This window comes from Hypanus sabinus, chromosome 3 (assembly GCF_030144855.1).
Source record: "Hypanus sabinus isolate sHypSab1 chromosome 3, sHypSab1.hap1, whole genome shotgun sequence".
NCBI classification, from domain to species: Eukaryota; Metazoa; Chordata; class Chondrichthyes; order Myliobatiformes; family Dasyatidae; genus Hypanus; species Hypanus sabinus.
The window spans coordinates 129915834-129935603 of NC_082708.1; the positions used below are offsets into that span (position 1 = coordinate 129915834).

The window sequence follows — 19770 nt, forward strand, 5'->3', positions numbered from 1 at the left end:
CCCTCAATTATAAATGATCATAATGACCTTATATGCTATTATTTCTTACCTATACTAATTCCCCAATATTACCTTAATATCACATGTATTTATACTGAGCTTCCACAACTGTCTTGGATAGAGAATTACAAAGATTCACCATATTCCAGTAAAGAAATTTATTGCCATCTTGGTATCGAATGGCTGACCCCCTTATTTTGACACTGACTATTGATTGTAGACATCCCAGTCAGCAGAAACATCAACTATTTAATTACTTTTTATGCATTTACCTTGTCAAGCCACTTGGGAATTTTGTACACTGCAACAATTCATAGAGTTCACAAGCCTAATCTATTTAATCTTGCCCAGTACTGCAAATTGGCATAATGGGTAAAGCTGCTGCCTTACAGCTTCACTGAACAAGAACTGCCTGTGATGTTTATGGAATATTTGCATATGTTCCTTGTGAAGGATCCTCTGGTTTCCTCCCCATTCCAAAGATGTAGCTTGGTTGATTAATTCACTCCAGAAGAAACATCATCTACCTTGTTAAGACACAGAATAGTTTTGAAAAGTTTGGTAATATTATCTCTTGTTCTTCTAAACGCAAGAGAACATTGGGCCAATCTTACTTATTTTCATAGGAGATATCATACCCTCTATCCCAAAAATCAGTCATATTCACCTTATGACTCACATATTCAGCAGTTGTTGAAATAAGTCCGAAGAGATAACCCTGACTGAATTTCACTGCAAATCACTCCAATGTGCAATTCAGACAACATAGTGCTGATTTAAATCACAGAACTCAATGCAGACCAATTTCAAACTAAAGGCTTTCTCAGTTATTATGATTGCTACTTTCTAGTTAAACTCAAGCAGTTCAGGACCATGTTTAAAGTAATTAGATTATTTTAAAGTTTTTATGTATGATTGATTAATTCCCTTTAGATTTGGGTTAGCTAAGGTCAGATTTGATCCACTTGACCCAAAACTGGAGGCATGTGGGCCATGGCAGTCAAAGCTCAAACTGGGCATGGCACATGATGATGAAGGTCAGATAACATGAGCCGTCCGCAAATTATGAGAAAAGTCATGCCAACACAATCGGATAGTATGTCATATTGTAAAATTGAATCTAATGAGTATTTTCTGAAAAAATTAATATTCTGCAGTAATGATCTGTTACCACAAGGTGGCCTAGAATACACTCTTTAATCAAGGAGTTTGAAAACATTTTCAAATCTGATATATAGTTTCCTTACTAGATTACCTCTATTCCTAACCTAACCTACACTGTAGAGACAAATGGAAGCCAATCTATTGAAACGTTTGGACTATATAGTGGCCAAGCAAAACTGCAACTAATTGACTTCAGCCATGTACATAATCTGCTTTGCAAATTTAGTTATATATTTCAAACAAAAGAATATAAAATCTGGCACAAGAGCAGAGAGAGTCCACTCTTTTCAGTAGAGAACATAAAAGGACAGCAGTCTACCACTTAGCCCATCATGTCAAATCCTAGTTGAGTAATCCAATCAATTACAATGCCTGCAAATTATTCTCTGTTTATCCAATCTGTTTTGAAGACATTGATTGTTTCATTTCTATACCATCCTTATAAGCAAATTAGTTCAAAGTTCTAACTACTAAAAGAGATGATGAACTGACATGTTGAAATGGGAATGGGGATAGGAATTAAAATGGAAATTTACATTTTTGGCAGATGGAGCGCAGGTGCTCAAAAAAGTGGTACCCCAATTTACATCAGATTTCCCCAATGCAGGGAAGGGAGCACCGGATACAATAGATGACTCCAACAGATTTGCAGATGAAGTGTTGCCTCACCTGGAAGGACTATTTGGGGCACTGAATAGAGGTAAGGAAGGAGGTAAATGGGCAAGTGTAGCATTTCCCTATAGGAGGATTCCCATGTGAACTCATGATAAGCTGCTACAATCAAGAATTCATTGCCTGAAAAAGATGGTGGAAGTAAATTCAGTAATTAAAAAGGAGTAAAGAAAAAGATCATTTGAAGGAAAAAGATTATAACTCTGGGGAAAGGATAATGGAATTAATTGCATAGCATATTTGTGGCCTTCTTCCATGGCACAAGCTTACTTACAAAATACTAAAAAATATTTGTAGCTCATGAGCTAACCAATTTGTGCTTATGCTCCTCCTTTCTACACTTACACCAATATACAAATTCATTTTCTGTGGATACTTAACTAGCTTTTCCTTAAAAGTATGCATGTCATTTGCCTCCCTCATTTGCCATTGAGCTTCACATGTTAACTACTTACCCGGAATAGACGTTTCTCCTGAACTTGCATTTGATATACTTAGAATCAGAATCAGGTTTAATATCACTGCCACATGTCACAAAATTTGTTTGTTTTGCGACAGTAGTAAATTGCAATACATAATTAAAACCTATAGATTACAGTAAGTATATATTAAAAAATTGAATTGACTTCATTTGTTACATTCTTCACATACATGAGGAGTAAAAATCTTTGTTACATCTTCATCTAAAAGAGTAATGTGCAATCATAGTAATTTATAATAAATAGAACAGTCAATGTAATACAGAGTACACTCAAATCAGCATGAGTTCATCAGTAGAAGCTGTCCTGGAGCCTGTTTATGCCGCAATACTGTTTCCCAGATGGTAGCAGCTGGAATAGATTGTGGTTGGGATGACCTGGGTCTCCAATGATTCTACAGGCCCTTTTTACACACCTAACAACAACCATATAACAATCACAGCACGGAAACAGGCCATCTTGGCCCTCCTAGTCCGTGCCGAACCCTTAATCTCACCTAGTCCCACCTACCCGCACTCAGCCCATAACCCTCCACTCCTTTCCTGTCCATATACCTATCCAATTTTACCTTAAATAACACAACTGAACTGGCCTCTACTACTTCTACAGGAAGCTCATTCCACACAGCTATCACTCTCTGCGTACAGAAATACCCCCTCGTGTTTCCCTTAAACTTCTGCCCCCTAACTCTCAAATCATGTCCTCTAGTTTGAATCTCCCCTACTCTCAATGGAAACAGCCTGTTCACGTCAACTCTATCTACCCCTCTCAAAATTTTAAATACCTCGATCAAATCCCCCCTCAACCTTCTACGCTCCAATGAATAGAGACCTAACTTGTTCAACCTTTCTCTGTAACTTAATTGCTGAAACCCAGGTAACATCCTAGTAAATCGTCTCTGCACTCTCTCTAATTTATCGATATCTTTCCTATAATTTGGTGACCAGAACTGCACACAATACCTGTCCTTGTAAATGCCCTGAATCATGGGAAGTTCACAACTACAGATGCACTGGGCTGTCCACATCACTCTCTTCAGAGTCCTGCAATTAAAGGAAGTACAGTTCCCATACCAGGCAGTGATGCAGCCAGTCAGGATTCTCTCAGTTGTGCCCTTGCAGAAAGTTCGTAGGATTTGGGGGCCCATACCAAACTTACTCAAACATCTGAGGTGAAAGAGGGTCTGTTGTGCCTTTTTCACCACACAGCTGGTGTGTACAGACTGTATGAGGTCCTTGGTGATGTGGATGCTGAGGAACTTGAAGCTGTTTAGCCTCTCAACCTCAGATCCATTGATGTCAATAGGGGTTAGCCCATCTCCATTCCTCCTGTAATCCACAACCAACTCCTTTGTTTTTGTGACATTGAGGGAGAGGATGTTTTCTTGACACCACAAGAATGGAGAAAAAAATGAGGTAGTGTTCATAGGTTCATTGTCCATTCAGAAGTCTGATGCAGAAGGGAAGAAGCTGTTCCTGAAACACTGAGTGTGTGTCTTCAAGCTCCTGTACCTCTTCTTTGATAATAGTAATGAGAAGAGGGCATGTCCTGGTTGATGGGGATACTAAAAGGTGAATGCCGCCATTTTGAGGCTATAGAATCCATCCATCAGTTTTCTATCTGCATTGTATTCTGTGTTGCATATTTATTATGTTTTTAATGCTAGTAGTCATGTGGACGGGGGTGTGGTAAAGCATAGGGTTTAGCTATGTATTCATGTTTTGTTCTTAGTAGTTTAGTACTAACTGATGACTGAGAGCTGTTGTATCTTTTGTTGACCACTTAATTATGCTTAACTTCATTTCATTACATTTGGAATCGCTTAACTCAACTTGAATTAAGTCTGTTTAAGTATGTTTAATATCACTAGTCTTAGTTTCAGAAATTGCATCGCTTCATGATTGTATATTTTACTAGTTGCTAATAAAGGATCAAATACACTTCTTTGACTTATTGGAAGATTATTAATGGATTGATCACAGGGCACATTATACAAGGATACTAACCCGTAGGTGTCAACAGCAGCGGCATTGGTTTGTTAGACAACACGAGTGAATCTGCAGACACTGGGAATAAATAAAAACACAAAATGCTGGCAGAACTCAGCAGGCCAGACAGCATCTATGGGAGGAGGCCCGAAACGTTGTCACTACCTCCTCCCATAGATGCTGTCTGGCCTGCTGAGTTCTGCCAGCATTTTGTGTTTTTATTGGTTTGTTAGAGTTCGCTGCTACAGGGACATCACCTTTTGAAGAGGCTAGTGCCCATGATGGAGCTGGCTGAGTTTACAACCTTCTGCAGCTTTTTCCAATCCTGTGCAAAGGCCCCTCCATACCAGATGGTGATGCAGCCAGTTAGAATGCTCTCCACAGTATACCTGTAGAAATTTGCAAATGTCTTTTAATTTTCCTCAAACTCCTAACTAAATATAGCTGATGGGTTTTGGAGCTTGTTGATTAGAACTGAGGTTATGATTGTGTTGGATGCTGTTGTAATCAATAAACAGTAGCCTGACATAGGTGTTATTGTGCAGGTGATACAAGGCCAGGTGGAAAACCAGTGAGATTGCTTCAGTTGTAAACCTATTGTGCTGATAGGCAAATTGCAGCAGTTCCAAGTACTTCCTTCAGCAGGAGTTGATTCTAGCCATTACAAACCTTTCAAAGCACAGATGTGAGTGCCAGTAGATGATAGTCATTGAGGCAACTCACCTTGCTCTTCTTGCACCAGAATGATCGTTACCCTTTTGAAGCAAGTGGGAACCTCTGACTTTAGTATTGAGAAATTCAAGATGTCCTTGAACACTGCTGCCCTTTGGTTGACACAGGTTTTCAGAGCCCCATCAGGTACACCATCAGGGCCTTGCAAAGGTTCACTCCCTTTAAGGATGTTCTGACCTCAATCTCTGAGACAAAGATCACAAGAGACACCAGATGCAGCAGGGTTTCACACAGGTGGTAGTTTTATTCTCCTTTGATACTTGATTCCAAAGGAAATTACAGTGTCACAGCAGTATAAGTACAGAGATATAAATTTTAGAAGAGAAGTAGAAAGAATAAAAAATAAGTTACCATAAACAGTCTAACAGGAGAGGGTGATCATTTCCCTGGCTATAGGTTGACTCATTATAGAGCCTAATGGCTGAGGGTAGAAATGACCTCAAATAGCATTCTTTGGAGCAGCAAGGTTGTCAGTCTATTACTAAAATTGCTCCTCTGTTCAGCAAGGGTGGCATGCAGAGGGTGGGAAACATTGTCCAGTGTGCATAAAAGACGTTGAGCTCATCTGGGAGTGATGCATCACTGCCATTCATGATGTTAGGTTTTGCTTTGTCAGAAGTAATGGCCTACAACCTCTGCCAGAGCCAATGTGCATCTGATTCCATCTCTAACCTCAATTGGAATTATTATTTTGCTCTTAAAATAGCCTTCCATAGGTCGTACTTGGACACCTTGTATAGTTCTGGATCACCAATCTTGAATGCCATAGATCCAGCCCTCAGCAGACTACAAACCTCCTGGTTTGCCAAAGTTTTTGGTTTGGGTATGTTCTCAAAAGTACACAGGTCTTGATGAAATCGGTGACAACCATAGAGTATTCATTCAAATTCAAAGATGAATCCATGAATATTGTCCAGTTCAATGACACAGAGAGGTCATAAAACCACTTCTCCATCTTCTTTGACCATGCCTTCTTGATCCTCACCATAGGTGCTGCAGTCTTTGGTCTCTGCCTATACGCTGGATGTAGAAGTTGAGCCAGATAATCAGACTTTCCAAAGTGTGGGTGTGGGATGGCATGGCAAACATTCTTGATGGTGATATAAGTGGTCAAGTATCGTCCTCTGGTTCTACAGGTGATATATTGGTGGTAGCTGTTCAGAGATTTCTTCAAGCTGACCTGTTTGAAATCCCACACAATGACAGAGAAGGCATCAGGATGCATTGTTTTCTGCCTGCTGATTACAGTATAGTGCTAAACACTTCCACTACCTGCCTACCTGACATTGGCCTGAGATGTAACGTACACTGCTACCAGGATAATGGCAATGAACTCTCTCAGCAGATGAGAAAGACATTTGACCACCAGATGTTCCAGGTTGGGTGAACAGGACTGAGACACAACTGCCATGTCTATGCACTACAATAAGTTAATCATAAGGCATACCCCACCTCCTCTACCTTTAAAGGATTCAGCTGTCCTGAGTTTTCAGTGGATGAAAGCCCTCTGGCTGCAGTGCCGCATCCAATATAGCGACAGACAGCCATGTTTTCATTATGCAAAGTACACAGCAGTCTCTGATACAGCAATCTTGCTCTGAGGTCTCAAATTTTATTTTCCAGAGTCTGTATATTTGGCAGCAGGATAGTTGGCAGTGATGGTCTAAGGCCTCTGCTCTTCAGTCATAACTGTAGCCCAAAACAGTGAACCCGCTTCCTTTTTCTAAAAGGAGAACTGCACTTGTGACCTGAGTCTGCAGTCTGGGATCCATTGATTTCAAGTATCATTAGATTTTTAAAACATCTTAAAAACAATTTGTCCTAAATGGGAATATTTGATGATTCCCATTGGAGCTTAACACAAAAGAGTTGCCACTTATCTGAGCTTTTACCATTATAATTTATGACTATCTTATCTTTCTGGCCCTTAGTTTTAGTGAAATTGAAATAACTTTTCTACATGGTTTCATCAAACACTTCCATTATTTTTAGGTCGCGGGGTCATCCCTTCCTTTCTCTTTTTGAAGCACAGAGCACCATTTCCTGATCAGTATCATCTCAGTTCTGTGTTCACTGTGTCAGCACTTTTCTGGTCTTATTAATCTAAATTGCTACCTTCTGTGATATGTGCATTTGTACTCACTCCCACAGCCAATTCCTTTATCTCAGCGGATACTTTGTTTCTAAGAAATCATACAACCTCTTTATTCTTCCTAACAAACGCTTGGCATCCCTTCTCTCTATATTGAAGTTCCTTGGAACTGATTCAACAAATTGTAGGGAATATTGATCAATGAACAGAAGGGAACCAAATGGGCACGGGGGGGGGGGGGAATTCCTGAGCTTTAAGATAAAGCAGAGAGTGTAACTGGCGGGGTTACTAATAGAGTTGAGACGGAGTCAAATAGCCGCGTTCCGTAGTACCTCAATGACATAAAATTTACAGCTCAGAAAGTAGCTCTTTAAAAGAACAGTGAATTCATTAATCACTCATTAGAACCTCCACCCGTTTTCATTATCTGACCACGATGCTGTGAGAGCGTTTCCAACTTCTCAAATACAAACTGCATCAATTTTCGTGTTATAGCAACCCAAGCCACATTCTCGCTCGACTTCAGTAATGATGATAGGTCATCAACCGGAAATATTAGTTGTTTCCTTCTCCATAGATGCTGGATATTTCCAGAATGTTCTATTTAATTTCAGGTTTCCAGCATCTGCAGTTTGTTTTTCAACACTAAATTAATACCTCATTGTATCATGGAGTCTGTCGTTTGCGATTACTTACAATTGGCATCAACAAATCTCGAATATTTAGTTGACTAATGTGTTAGATCACTCTGAGATGTAATCAATGTTAGAAAAAAATGCGCATTAGCTCAATACCTCCACTGCTTTTTATGATTCAGCGACCTCCTCAGCGTCACATTTGATTGATATGTGCTAAAGTATGGCCAGCCAATGAATCGCTGAGATATCGACCAATCAGCTTCATCGGTGGGCGGGTGGTTGTGTGAGCGTCATACGTCACGACTGCGGCGTTTTTCTGGAGCATTCTACCGGCCGGTTATCGCACGCAGCAGTGGTGGTGCGGCTATTACTGGTGCTCGTAGACTAGAGGCCGGTGTAGTTTGCCTGTCCGATTTTTGTCAGGGCTTTGTGTATCACTATAAATTGATTAAACGTAAGAGCGGTAATGTCGGTGGTTGGCTTTGATGTGGGATTCCAGAACTGCTACATCGCCGTGGCGAGGAGCGGCGGCATCGAGACTATCGCCAATGAGTACAGCGACAGGTGTACCCCGTGAGTATCGCCCTCTTCTCCCAGTTATGCGACAAGGTCGTTAGCCCTGCCGCTCTCGTGGCTGCGTGGGAGCCTGCGGGTGAATTGGGGGCCGCGGGGTAGTGGTGGGGGTGGGGTGGTGTCTGGGCCTGTTCCAGTGGAGTCGGTGTGAAGGGATGTGCGCCACTCCACTCCTGTGACCACGCTGCTCACCACGTTGGAGCTAGGTGTGGATCGACTGTACTACCGTCACTCTCGGTGTTTGGGGGGGAAAGGAATAGTTAAGTTAGTCTGCGTCTATTATGTAAATTTGATGGGTTTGCTGTGCTTCAGAGTGTATCCAGCGCTGAGTAGCTGGATGTATGAGCAGATCCTTCAGTCACCAATTCCGAGGTTATCTCGAAAATGACAGGAGGGAACGTTATCGTTCACTTGACGCTTTGTTAAACGGAACGCTCATAAAATATAAATGAGCGATTTTCGAGCTTACATTTTTAAAACAATTTTGATTAAAGTATTCCCGTCCATTAAGAGTTGCACATTTTCCATTCATTCTGGTTGTGAGCCCCATCGTGCGTTAATGTATTACGTCCTTTCAAACAAACTCCACCCTGTTTATTAAATTAGCCTTTTCAAAGTATTTAATGCTCTCCTCCTTGTCTATTATTAAGGTCGATCATTTATATTTTTAAAATTACAGTGCAATGACGATTTGATGGATGTCCAGGAGGTTAACTGGGTCTTGTGGTACTCGATAAAGTACGATGTGTGCAAATACTTAGATTTCCATGGTGTAGTACTAATAAAACGTAACTTGCCTTGGAAGCCACTTCCTTTCTCTTTATTTCATATTGCACTGGTTTTTCATTTTAAAAAAAAGCTCCCCGATTCTTATTTGGCATTCATTACTGATGCGTTGAAGATTAATGTCATGTTCAAACACCACTTTTTCCTGCCATGACTTGTTATAACAGCTTGGGATATTACTTGCACTATATTGGAAAAACCATGTACAGGAGGAATATATTGGATACCTGTGCAGTTTCTTTTTATGTTTTTCATAACTTTATAATATATTGGAGAAATACAGCTGTGAAATTTGAACATTTTCTTCTAGGATAAGCTAAAAAAACATGCTCTGAGTAGGTATTTCAATTCTAACCTGACACCCTAGGGGGTGCTGTGATCCTCTTAAGTTGTTAAGTCAAGAGGCTATCCAAAATGTTAGTTTTAATGGAAAATTTGAACCTAAAATTTCTTAGGATCCACCCTTCCATGTGCCAAGACTTGGTTTGATAAGTGGAGACTCAGCTAACTGGCTTCAGTAGGAAAGTACTTGAATAGTCTTAACATAGTTGAACCTTTTACTTGGAAAAGAAGGTTGTAGGTGTTTTCATAATAATCACTACTACCTAAAAACTGGAACACTTGAGTCACATATCTGCTGTCTTTCAGTGCAGATTGGAAGCTTCATTACTGTGCAGTTAATAGTTTTGCCTCATTTTCTTAATGTTTTACATTTCCTCAAGATTTGAGCACAGTCTGCTAGTGGGGTGCATCAGCTCCTCCAAAGTTTTCTGGATGTTGGATACACATGTTTTTTGAAGAAGGTGGCTATTTTCCGGTCATGGTCATATTTACCTTCAAGAGATCAAGTGTGTTATCATTGTTTTGCTGTATTGGCATTATAATAAAAATTTCAGAAATTAAGAGCAAACAACACAAAATGCTGGAGGAATTCAGGCCGGCTAGCATCTATGGAAAAGAGTTAACAGTTGATGTTTCGAGCAGAGGCCCTCATCAGGGCTATTTTTTTTAAAATATGAGTCTATGAGTCAGAGTAAGAAGGTGGGGTAGGGGAGAAGAAAGTACAAGGTCGTAGGTGATAGGTGAAACTGGGAGAAGGGTGACGTAAAGTGCTGGGAAGTTGATTGGTGTCAGAGTTAAAGGGCGGAAGAAGGAGCAATCTGATAGGAGAGGGTAGAGGCCCATGGAAGCAAGGGAAGGGGAAGGAACACCAGACAGAAGTGATGGGCAAGTAAGATGGGGTCAGTTACCGGAAGTTTGAGAAATCAATGTTCATATCATCAGGTTGGAGGCTACAGACAGAATATAGGTATAAGGTAATATAAGGTATTGTCCAGTCTGTGTGTGCCCTCATCGTACCAGAAGGACTGGCATGTCAGAATGGGAAGCAGAATTGAAATGAGTGGCCACAGCTTTTTCTGGCAGACAGAGCATAGTTGCTTGGTGAAGTGGTCTCCCAATTATGTAAGGTCTTGTTGATATTCAGGAGGCTACAGCCCCAACAGACTCACAGGTGAAGTGTCACTTGACTTGGAAGGACTTTTTGGGGTCCTGAATGATAGTGAGGAAGGAGCTGTAGGGGCATATGTGGCTCTTGTTCTGCTTACAAAGATAAGTACCAGGAGGGAGATTAGTGGGGAGGGACGAATGGATAAAGGAGTCACCTAGGGAGCAACCCTTGTGTAAAGTTTGGGGGGAGGGGGCAAGATATGCTTCGTAATGGAATCAAGTTGAATTTGTGAAGAATTATGTCCTAGATACAGAGACTAGTGGAGTGGTAGGTGAGTACATGAGCAATCCTATCACTGGTGGGATGGGGTGAGTGCAGATGTGCATGAAATGGAAGAGATGTGGGTGAGTGCAGTGTTGATCTGTTGATCCCTGCACCCCACCCACTTCACCAAACATCTGCGCTCTGTCTGCTAGAAAAGCCTGGATCGCCCGGTGGCCTTGTCTTCTACAATGAGGCCACAATCAGGTTGGAGGACCAACACCTTGTGTTCCGTCTGAATAGCCTCCAATTTGATAGCTGCAACATCTAGTTCTTGAACTTCAGTAATTCTGGTAATCATTCCTGCCCGAGGAGTGACTTGGATCTGCTCCAGGTTTCTTCCTGCCCTCCCCTATCTTCTTACTCTGACTTCTCACCTTTCATCAGGACTGGAGAAAGAGTCTCAGTTCAAAACATCCAGCTGTTTACTTTTTTTCCCATAGATGCTGGCTGGCCTGTTAAATCCCTCCAGCATTTTGTCTGTGTAGTCCCTTGACCCTGCCCTTTCGGTTGTATATCTGCATCCTAGGTGGATTAAAATGCTTTTGATAAATCTGGTGTGCTACTCTTCAAACAAGTATGCTTCTATTTTTCTTATTTTGTTTCACTAATCATTCTTCATTTTGCTTTTCATGCAATGAATGCAGTTTTGAGTTTCTCTTACAATAATGGTGGAATAGGAGTGTTCATGCTTGCATCTTACACGCAATTAGTGATGGACAACTACAAAATAGTTTTTTTCTGTATCATTTTAGAATATAAAGTTAAGGTTTTATACAGATTTCGAAACTGGGAATTAAAGATGAGCATGTAACATTAATCTTATAATTTTGCCTTTTTATTATAAACCAAGTATATTTGAATATTCTATGATATCAGGAAGGACTAGTTAGTTTGTGCATAGTGGAATATGTGATCAGATAATTTTGAGATGTGAGGAATGGGTATTGTTTGCTGCCTCTTTAAAGGAAATGTTCATTTAATATGCTAGTGATGAAAACTTGAAAAGTAAGACATTGGTTCTGATTGTTACCTCTAGCTCTTAAGGCAATTACAATATTGGACATTTTTTGCATTGTTACTGTGCTTTGCTGTCCCGTCCATGCATAAACAGAAATGGGGGAAATTATGAAGAGCTGTCCTCCTATACGGAGCCCAAAGCTGGTAATGTTATTGCAGTGAATAATGAGGACATGTAATGTATAGTACAACAGTAAAAATAAAACAAATTTGTGAAAAGCTGCAAATACTTCCATGAAGATAATACAATATTCCTTTGATCTCATATTTTGTCATCTTATGTGAATTATTTTTTTATCCAGTATAACATAGCATATTAACTATTTAATGTTTTGCTGCAGGGCTTGTGTATCACTGGGACCTAAAAATCGGGCAATTGGAGCAGCTGCCAAGATCCAGGTAGGAAAGTGTTGAATTCTACCTTTCGACAACAAATTACTGTTTGTATCTTTTGAATGTGAGCATTTGCCAAAATTTTCATTGTGATTCATCTAGCAATATTGCTGAACTGTAGCACAAGTCTGAAATTTCTGTAGTGTATTTGAAGGTAGATGTATGATGCTTTTTGTACGCAAGGTCCTTTAATTTTAATTTTTGCATTCCTGCTATGTATGCACTTTAGTAATTTCCCTTTTTGTTTAAGCTGATATTTTATGTTCAGAGTGGTGGCTATTTTTTTACATTCTTGTTAGCAATACATTTTCATTACACATCTTTTATCTTTATCATTTGTAAACAGTTGAATAGATATTAATATTTCCTTCCAAATAAGAAAATGCTTACAAAATCTATCCAATTGCTCTGTATATACATTATGTGAAATTTCAGGTTACTATGATTAGATCAATGGTGCAAAAATATTTTCTGAGAAGTCAAACGCAATACTCCTGCAAGCCAAAATTTAAGAAAATAGGAGTTTAACTTGCCAAAAAATGTTATTGCACCATTAGAGATAATTACAGTAATCTGAGATATAAAATGTTTGATGTTGGTATTAACAAATTGCATTGTGGTATTTTATGAAATACTTGCATTGAATAGTAAACTGAAGAAAAAACTTAATTCCTTCAATTATATTATAAAGGTGGTTTTGCTATAAAGATGAAGAAATCATATTTCCAAAGTTAGAAGTAGTTTCTGTAGGAATAATAATTTCTAAGAATAATTTAGTCAGTGTTGCTGTTTGCCATATTTGTGAATGTTTCAATTTGCAGATTGTGACCAATGCAAAGAATACAATACAAGGTTTTAAACGACTGCATGGCAGGACCTTCGATGACCCATTTGTGCAGACTGAAAAAAGCAAGCTTGCTTATGAGCTTCAAAAGTTACCAAGTGGCAGTGTTGGAATCAAAGTAAGTTTTTTTTTCTTTGTGGAGACCATATATGTTAATTAGTATGTGTAGAAGTTTTAATTATAAAGAATTCCATAATGTTTCACTGCATGTTATCAAACAAAATTTGGTGCAAAGTTACACCAGCAGCTATTGGGCATGATCAGAAGTGTTTAAGGAGCATCTTCAAAAGAAAAGTTTTAATCAAGAAGAACCACATTATAAGTTGCAAGCTTTTATAAGAGAACCCCTTTTTACTGGCCATCTTTAGAGATGAAGCTTGTTAACTCCACATGTCTATGGTCCGATTGACTTGGGTCCCATCAAAACCATGAAGTTGGGATATCTTGTCCACACAAACCCCAATCTGTGTGAATACTGCCCCCATGCAAGTCACTGTCAGCAAGGAATAACAGACTGCATATAATTATAAAGAGTATATTTACAAATTTCAGCTTTTTGGAACAGTTTTTGAGAAAAGAGAAAAAAATTTAAAGGGCCTATTACAGTTCATCCAGTCCAAATGTACACATAAGTTGGAGCTCATCTTGAAGTTATCTTTAACTCACGTACTGGACCCACAGTCTGTGTGAAAGCACACACCACCTTCTGAATGTTGCTCGAAATCCACCTCGAGTAAACAGGCTTCCCCACGGGAGTATTGCTCCTACCTTGAAGCCATTCATCTGCACAAAGCACCTTGTGCAACAGAGACGGCATCTTCAGCCATCTTCCCTCCTGCTGAAAAGACTTCGACCGACACCAGTGTCCATCATCAAAACCTCTCCACCCAACGTTCTCTAGAACCTTCTCCCAATTCCACCATCCTGATTGGCTGACACAATATTTCTAAGCCCCTTTAGCTCAAACCCAAACATGCTAAAAGCAGAACAGACTGCTCGTACAGAACTGCTAAAAATGAAATACCTACAGCTTAGCAGTAAAAACTGGGAGTTACTTCAGTATTAATATCACTGACAACATCACTCACTATTTAAAACTGATTGAAATTAGAAAGTGTCTTGTGACGTAAGACTTCATATTGAGCAGATGTTTTATACTGTTGATCAGAGTTCAAAGTACATGCAGTATAACCATGTACAACCCTGAGAATCATTTCTTGTGGGCATTCTCAACATATCTATATAATAGCTACTATAACAAAATCAATGAAAGACTGCCTATCTGGGGTGTTTATCCAAAGTACAGAAGACAAACTGCAAATGCAAATATAATTAATGAGAACATGAGATGAGAGTGTCCTTGGTTGTAGGAACATTTCAATTGTGGGGCAAGTGGTTATCCCCTTTGTTCAAGTGCCTAATGATTGAAGTGTAGTAACTGTGGTCATGCAAGTTCTGAGGTTCTTGTACCACCACCTTGATGGCGGCAGTGAGAAAAGAGCGTGACCTGGGTGGTGGGGATCCCTGATAATCAACGTTGCTTTCCTACTACAGCATTTCATGTAGCTGTGCTCAGTGGTTGGGAGGACTTTACTGGTGATGATCTGGGCTAAATTCACTGCTTTTTGTAGGATTTTCCATTCAAAGGGATTGGTGTTTACATATCAGGCTGTGATGCAGCCAGTCAGTATACTCTCCACTACACATCTGCAGAAGTTTGTCAAAGTTTTAGATGTCATGCTGGATCTCATTGAGCAAGAGGTTGTTATGACACCAGATATAAGTGTAAAGCAAGTAGAACAGGGGTCTAGGCACACAGTGTTTGATTCACCTGTGCTGTTGGAGGAAGTGGAGGAGATGTTGCCAATCCGTACTGACTGAAGCCTGTAAGTGAGGAAATCCAGGATCCAATTGCACAATCCTTCTTTTGCATAAGAATCTCATGTAAAATCTTTATTGTAAGGAATTTCTAGCATCACATTCCAGCAGACTTGGTTTACATGGGGTTTGTAGAGAGGGTCACAAGCCCCACTGTACTAGCGATGGATCATGGGCTCAATGGGCCAAATTGTTTGCTATTCCTTAAAAAGCATTGTGTGGAATATTTTTTTGGAAGCTGAGTAAAATAATACAAGATCAATAAGTTCAAATTCAATGCTGGAGGATTTCGGTAAGTCGGGCAGCATCCATGGAGGGGAATAAACAGTGAATGTTTTTGGTTGAGGCCCTTCAGCTGGATTGCAAAAGAAGGATGAAGATTCCAGAATAAGTAGGTGGGGGTGGGGAAGGATTGCAAGCTTTTAAGTGATGAATAAAACCAGTGGGTGGAGTGGGGTGGGGGGGGAGTAAGAAGTTAGGATATGACAGATGGAAGGGGCTGAAGGAGGAAGAATCCGATAGAAGAGCACAGTGGACCATGTAAGAAAGAGGAGGGACACTAGAAGGAGGAGAATGGGCAGGTGAGAAGGGGAGGGGAGAGATCACTGTTCACGCCATCAGGTTGGAGTCTACCCAGAAAGAATATTAGATACAGCTTCTCTAACCAGAGTATGGCCTCATTGTGGCGGTAGAGGAGACCATGGAAACACGTTTTGGGAATGGGAAGTCAAATTGAAATGGATAGTCACCAGGCAATCCTGCCTTTTGTGCTAGATGAAGTCTATGTGTTCGTTGGAAGTGGTCCTTAATCTACTGTACATCAGGTCTCACTGATGTAGAGGAGGCTGCACTGGGAGCACCAGGTACAATAAATGACCCTGACAGGCTTGCAGCTGACTGCCTCACATGGAAGGACTGTATAGAGTCCTGAATAATGTGAAGGCCAGAGCTGCAAGGGCGGGTGTTGAACTGGTAATACTTGCAGAGCGCAGAGCTAAGTGCCAGGAGGGAGATCCATGGGTGAAGGGGGAGATGAGTGAGCAAGGAAGTCGGGTAGAGAGCAATCCCTTTTGAGAGCAGAAGGAGTGAAAGATGTGTTTAGCTGTAGGATCATGTTGCAGATGGCTTAGGTTACAAAGAATGGATATTCTGGCTGCAGAGACTCTTGAAATGGTAGGTAAAGACAAAGGAGAACAGCATCCCTAGGGTGAAGACAGCATTGAAAATGGTAGAAAGGAAATCCTGTTCTTTGAAAAAAGATTTTTCTTGTCTGTTCTATAGCATTGGAGAGGGATAGGAACAGAGTTGAGAAAGCATTTAACTGGAGTAAGGTGAAATATGAGGTTCTCGGGCAGGAATTTGGAAGCATAAACTGGGAACAGATGTTCTTAGGGAAATGTTCAGGGGATATTTGCATGGAGTTCTGCTAGGTACATTCCAATGAGAAAGGGAAAGGATGGTAGGGTACAGGAACCGTGGTGTACAAAGGCTGTTGTAAATCTAGTCAAGAAGAGAAGGAAAAAGCTTATGAAAGGTTCAAAAAGACTAGGTAATGATAGAGATCTTGAAGATCAGGAAGGAGCTTAAGAATGAAATTAGAGTCAGAAGCGGCCATGAGGCCTTAGTAGACAAGATTAAGGAAAACCCCAAAACATTCTACAAATATGTGAAGAGTAAGAGGATAAGATGTGAGAGAATAGGACCAATCAAGAGTGACAGTGGAAAAGTGTGTATGAAACTAGAGAAGATGGCAGAGGTACTTAATGAATACTTTGCTTCAGTATTCACTATGGAAAGGGATCTTGGCAATTGTAGGGATGACTTACAGTGGACTGAAAGGCTTGAGCATATAGATATTAAGAAAGAGGATGTGCTGGAGCTTTGGGAAATCATCAAGTTGGATGAGCCACCGGGACTGGATGAGGTGTACCCCAGGCTACCGTGGGAGACGAGGGAAGAGATTGCGGAAGATTGGAGGGTTGCGGGTGTTGTTCCCTTTTTCAAGAAGGGGCATGAGATCTGTTCTGGGTCTCTTATTCTTAATGATTTTTATAAATGACCTAGATGAGGAAGTGGAGGGGCAATTTAGTAAATTTACTGATGACACAAAGGTGTTGTGGATAGTGTGGAAGGCTGTCAGAGGTTACAGCAGAACATTGATAGGATGCAAAACTGGGCAGAGAAGTGGCAGATGGAGTTCAACTCATAAGTGTGAGGTGGTTCATTTTGGTAGGTCAAATATGATGGCAGAATATAGAATTAATGGTAAGATTTGGCAGTGTGGAGGAACAGAGGGATCTTGGTGTCAGACTCCATAGGACACTCAGCTACACAGGTTGACTCTGGTTAAGAAGGCATACAGTGCATTGGCCTTCATCAGTTGTGGGATTGAGTTTAGGAGCAGAGTTGTAATGTTGCAGCTATATAGGACCCTGGTCAGACCCCTTTGGAGTACTGTGCTCAGTTCTGGTCGCCTCACTACAGGAAGGATGTGGAAACCATAGAAAGGGTGCAGAGGAGATTTACAAGGATGTTACCTGGATTGGGAAGCATGCCTGTGAGAATAGGTTGAGTGAACTCAAGCCTTTTCTCCTTGGAGTGATGGAGGATGAGAGGTAACCTGACAGAGATGTATAAGATAATGAGAGGCATTGATTGTGTTGATAGTCAGAGGCTTTCTCCCAGGGTTGAAATGGCTAACACGAGAGGGCACAGTTTTAAGGTGCTTGGAATTAGGTACAGAAGAGATGCCGGGGGTAAGTTTTTTTTTACGCAGAGAGTGGTGAGTGTGCGGAATGGGGTGCCGGCAATGGTGATGGAAGCAGGTATGATCGGGTCTTTTTAAGAGACTCCTGAATGGGTATATGGAGCTTAAAATAGAGGGCTGTAGGTAATTTCTATAGTAAGGATGTGTTTGGCACAACTTTGTAGGCCGAAGGGCCTGTATTGTGCTGTAGGTTTTCTGTGTTCTAGAATGGAAAGCCTTAACCTGAGAAGAGATGGGACAATATGGCGGAACTGAAAAAGGGAATAGCATTTTTACAAAATAACTGGCGGGAAGATGTATAGTCAAGATATTAAGAATTGGTAGGTTTCTAAGAGATATCAGCAGACAGCCTGTCTCCTGAGATGGAAAAAAGATTAAGAAAGAGAGAGGAGTGTCAGAAATGGACCAAGTACATTTGATGGCAGAGTGAAAGTTGATAAAATTAGCAAGTTCGTAATGGGTGCAGGAAGCAGCACCAATATAGTTGTCAAAAGTAGTGTAGAAATAAAGGAGCATTACCTACCAATGCAGGCTTGGAACATGGACTGGTCCACGCAGCCGACAAAAAAACAATAGCTGGGGCCCATGTGGGTCCACAGCAGTATAGGGTCTGGGCATTGAGGTGAAAGTGAGGTAATCAATTTCAGGGAATTGAAATGAAGTATCTTCACTCCGTCTGCTACAAAAGATAGGATCTCAGGTTGGACATCCATTTCAGTTGGCTTCCCTTTCTCACTCAGACATATCTAACCGTGGCCGCCTCTACTGCTATGATGGGGCCATATTTGGGTAGAAGGAGCTACTCCTCATTCCATCTGGATAGCTTTCAACCTGATGGCATGAACATCAATATCTCTACCTTCCGGTAACTTCTGTCCCTTTTCATTCTCTCTCTTTCCATTCACCATTCTGGTGACCCTCTCACTTACCTTAACCTTACCCTCACCTACCCATCTCCTCACACAGGTGCTGCCCTCCTCCTTCCCTTCATAGTCTACCTAACTGTTTATTACCTTCTACAGATGCTACCTGACTTGTTGAGTTCCTCCACCATTTTATGTATTGCTCAAGATTTGCAGAATACATCTGAGATGTCATTGTCGTCATTCAAGAATAGGTTTTCCGTTCCACTACCATTGATGTTTCCTCTTACCTGCATCTCCTCCATTTCCCAGACATCTGTCCTCACAACATCTTACCCCTGCCATGAAAGAACCAGAGTTTCCCTTGTCCTTGCCTACCGTCCCTAAAGTGTCTGCATCCTGGTGTGTCTTCCTCTAAATCAGTGAGACCTAACATAGATTTGGGGGGGGGGGGGCCTCCTGTTTTTTGAGCTCCTTTGCTCCATCCATCATAAAAGGTGGACTTTCCCATTGACCATACATTTATATTCTACTTTCCATTCTCTTTCTGACATGTTGTATCGAACACATCGTTCTCCATAATTTGCACCACCTTCCATGGGATCCTGCCCCTAAACACATCTTTCTCCCACTCGCAACCCATTCTCTGCTTTCTTCAGGAAACTGCTCTGTCTCTCGTATCTGCTTGTCAATCCTCACTGATCCCCCTACTGGCACTTATTACTGCGAACAGGACAAAGGTTACATCTACCCTTACACCTCCTCCTTCACCGCCACTCTGGACCCCATCAATCCTTTCTGGTGGAGCGACAACTCACCTGTGCCTCTGTCAGGATTGTCTACTGTATCCGGTGTTCCTGCTGTAGCCTTCTCTACTTCAGTGAGACCCAACATAGACTGCTTCATAGACTGGCAGACTGCTTCATCAAGCACATTTGCTCCATCCATCACAAAAGGCAGGCTTTCCTAGTGGCTACCTATTTTCATTTTGCATCCCATTCTGACAATGTCAGTTCGTGGCCTCTTCTACTGCCACAATGAGGCCACTCTCAGATTGGCGGAACAACACCTCGTGTTTCGTCTGGGTAGCCTCCAACCTCATGGCATCTA

The 19770-nt window shown here is 41.0% G+C and overlaps 1 protein-coding gene and 1 long non-coding RNA gene across 2 annotated transcripts in view; one reads left to right on the forward strand and one right to left on the reverse strand.

Moving 5' to 3' along the window:
• Positions 1 to 5249: 5249 nt before the first annotated feature.
• On the reverse strand, positions 5250 to 7958 carry LOC132390844 (uncharacterized). Its single transcript, XR_009511026.1, has 2 exons — positions 7922 to 7958; positions 5250 to 6215 (listed from the first exon to the last, which is right to left on the reverse strand). It is a non-coding gene; the product is annotated as an uncharacterized LOC132390844 (long non-coding RNA).
• A 118-nt stretch (positions 7959 to 8076) lies between these two features.
• Positions 8077 to 19770, forward strand: part of LOC132391648 (heat shock 70 kDa protein 4L-like) — a 60678-nt gene continuing 48984 nt past the window's right edge. The window contains exons 1-3 of the mRNA XM_059965105.1: positions 8077 to 8338; positions 12257 to 12314; positions 13130 to 13270. Coding sequence (XP_059821088.1) covers positions 8232 to 8338; positions 12257 to 12314; positions 13130 to 13270 — 306 coding nt within the window. The 5' untranslated portion in view covers positions 8077 to 8231. The remainder of the gene's footprint in view (positions 8339 to 12256; positions 12315 to 13129; positions 13271 to 19770) is intronic.